This window comes from Coffea arabica, chromosome 3e, assembly GCF_036785885.1.
Source record: "Coffea arabica cultivar ET-39 chromosome 3e, Coffea Arabica ET-39 HiFi, whole genome shotgun sequence".
Taxonomy (NCBI): domain Eukaryota; kingdom Viridiplantae; phylum Streptophyta; class Magnoliopsida; order Gentianales; family Rubiaceae; genus Coffea; species Coffea arabica.
This window is the reverse complement of record NC_092315.1, coordinates 47,683,036-47,686,018: the sequence shown is the minus strand read 5'-3', so window position 1 is coordinate 47,686,018 and position 2,983 is coordinate 47,683,036. Positions and strand designations below refer to the sequence as shown.

Sequence of the window (2,983 nt, the reverse complement as noted above, 5' to 3'; positions counted from 1 at the left end):
TACGTACACTCCCAATAACTAAATTCAACCAATTTAATGCTACAATAATAATTACGTTCAAATGCTGTGTCTGGACCTCTTTTAATTGCAGAAATTGTGAAATTCAAATGCACGATACTTAGGTCGCAGCCAGGGGAGGTCCGGGGTGGCAAGGGAGGAGAAGAGGGATGAGGAAGAAGGGTAGGAGAGGAAGAGGGAGGAGGAAGGGGGTGGGGAGTGAGAGAGACGGACAAGAGAGGAAGAGGAAGAAGGAGGAATAAAGGGAAGGAGAGAGAGGGAGAGATCGAGAGGGTGGTGGTGATTATTGATTTTTTTTTTCATATTCAAAAAAATATCATAATCTTATTTAAAATTTTAAAAATACTCCGACAAACAACTACAATAAATTTTTATTTATATACATCGCTATTGTAAGTTTTTTGAAAAACATGTTCAAAAGCAGTTCATTCAAACGGAGCCTACGATACTCGCTACACATTCAAGAAAACTACTTGGTACCACAAAATAGAATATTTTGCAACTCCACGAGATAAACAGTGACCTTAAGATGAATTCTAGAAGTAAATGCGTGTCTAAGAAGTAAGTCATGAAGAAGTCAGTAAACCCCAGCTTGCAACAGATGGTGAATAAAATTGTAAAATATAATACGTACACAATTAAAACCCCAAGGAAGTATCTCATAGCATTCAAGGAATCACATATGTTACAACACTAACACAATTAAACATCTAACAAAGATGCATCTTGCCCATATTTCTATATGTTTACTAAGACACATCAACTATAATAAGTATACAAAAGAAAACACTTATGACCCAAGCTACTGTAGTTGTACTCGTATATATGTACTAATTTCTGATAGATGACTATATGATATACTAATCCTTCAAGCATTTCTCCATTTCTATGAGGATGAGAAAGGAGGGACGCTCTGCTCATATCTGAAAAAGTTACTTGGATCAACCTCCTGCTTCACATGGGCCAACCTGTAGAAATTGTTCTTAAAATACTTCATACCCCAGATACTAGCTTGTGCAAAACTTGTGTTGCCTTCCCTGTTGGCTCCCAAGTCCAAGTCTCTATAATTCAGGTATGCAGCTCTGGGAGATTTAGTAACAAATGGAGTCACGTATTTGTAAACCCTTCTGACCCAATCTATGTACCTTTGAGAATTTGCATTGTTCTCTTCAGTCCAGGAAGAGATATGCTGAATCTGGTATATGTTTCCAGCTCTGTGTGGATACGGAGTTTCAGAGTCTGAAATCTCAAACATCCTTCCACCAGATGGTGAAAGGATAAGCATACCTGCCTCTGCCCCTTCTTCGAAGAGTCTTTTCCACAATCCTTCCAATGCAACTTCAGAGATGGGCTCGACTACGTAGTCTGATTTGTTTTTGTAATAATTTTTGGGATATGGGGTACTAAGTACCAAATCATTCACCGTTGATCCAGTTGGAAGACCAGAGAAATAAAGAGCAGACTCAATCCAGCTCAACTCCGTGCAGTCTTCTCTGCGTAATCCTAGCTCAGGGAAGCTTTCTTGCATCAGTGGGAGAAGTTTGGCAACTGTTCCGAGGTACAAAGATTGAAATCCAACTTGAACTGTTAAGTTTCCACCCTGACCGCTCCTTGCCTGTGTTATCAAGAGTCTGATGAATAAGTCTCGATCAAGCTGGTATCCAATTTGTTGCCATCGGTGGACAAGCTTGGTTGCATTCTGTTCTAAATTTCTGTTGACTGTAAAAACAGTAACTATCGATGGAACGGATACCAATTGGAGTCTGTACTCTAGAATTACTCCAAAACTGGCTCCTCCTCCACCTCTAATAGCCCAGAAAAGATCCTCTCCCATTGATTTTCTATCAAGAATTGCTCCATCCGCATTCACAATTTTAGCATCAATGACATTGTCAGCAGCTAGGCCATATTTTCGCGTCAATGTGCCTTCTCCTCCCCCACTAATGTGTCCACCAGCTCCTACGGTAGGACACGTCCCTGCAGGAAAGCCAAGATTGGGGCTCTTCTCAGCAATCGCGTGATAGAGTTCGCCAAGACGTACTCCAACTCCAATCCAGGCCGTTTTACTCTCGGTATCGATGGATATTCCACTCAGGTTCCTCATATCAACAATAACAAATGGCTGGTGATAATAGGAAATAGAAGAAAGGCCCTCATAATCATGACCTCCGGATCTAACTCTGATCTGAAAGCCATTGGATTTCGCACAAATAACAGCTGACTGAACGTGAAAATCATTCAGTGGCGTTACAATGACTAAGGGCTTTCTTTCCATGGGAGATATAAATCTTATATTCTGTATGGAAGATTGCAGAACAGAATTATAGGAAGAGTTTGCTGGTGTATAAATGACTTGGGAGATTGAGTCATTGTTCCGAGAATGAAGACACTGAAGAAATCTCTCATGAATTTGAGCCCTAGTGCTCCATGGCATTGAGAAAATAAGCACTAATGAACAAAGAAATATGTATGAAATTTTGGTGGTCGGAGTAGTCTCCATTCTTGGCAAGGTTCTTATGGTTTAACTTCAAGAATTGATGCACTACAATATTCTAAGTGCATGGCTATTTATACTTACAATTTGACGATAGCAATCTATTAGGCAAGTTGAAGGATGAGATCAATTGACTTTTCATACCTAAATTCAATTTGGACTAGCGAACAAGTCAGGATCCAGCTGGTAATTTAGGGGGACAATTGTCAATTATAGACTTGTTGATAGTGTTAAAGACTTGTCTTCGTCATCGTATACCCATTATGTTTAAATTATGGGTAAAATACAGAAAATCCCTTTCTAGTTTTGCTGAAAGTTAACTAGCCGCCTTATAATTTCAAGAAATATCCACATAATCCTTTCATGGTTCAGACTATAGTGGAATAGCATTTTTTGACCTTCTGTGATGCCGGTAACCATCTTTTGTTAATTTTTTTATTTTCCTTTTATTTTTGTTCTGTATTTTATTGC

At 39.2% G+C, this 2,983-nt stretch overlaps 1 protein-coding gene across 1 annotated transcript; it reads right to left on the bottom strand.

Moving 5' to 3' along the window:
- Positions 1–656: 656 nt before the first annotated feature.
- On the bottom strand, positions 657–2,542 carry LOC113737814 (tetrahydroberberine oxidase-like). The gene has a single exon (XM_027264984.2). It carries the CDS (start codon positions 2,516–2,518, stop codon positions 905–907), a length of 1,614 nt encoding a protein of 537 aa, XP_027120785.2. The 5' UTR covers positions 2,519–2,542; the 3' UTR covers positions 657–904.
- Positions 2,543–2,983: the final 441 nt, after the last annotated feature.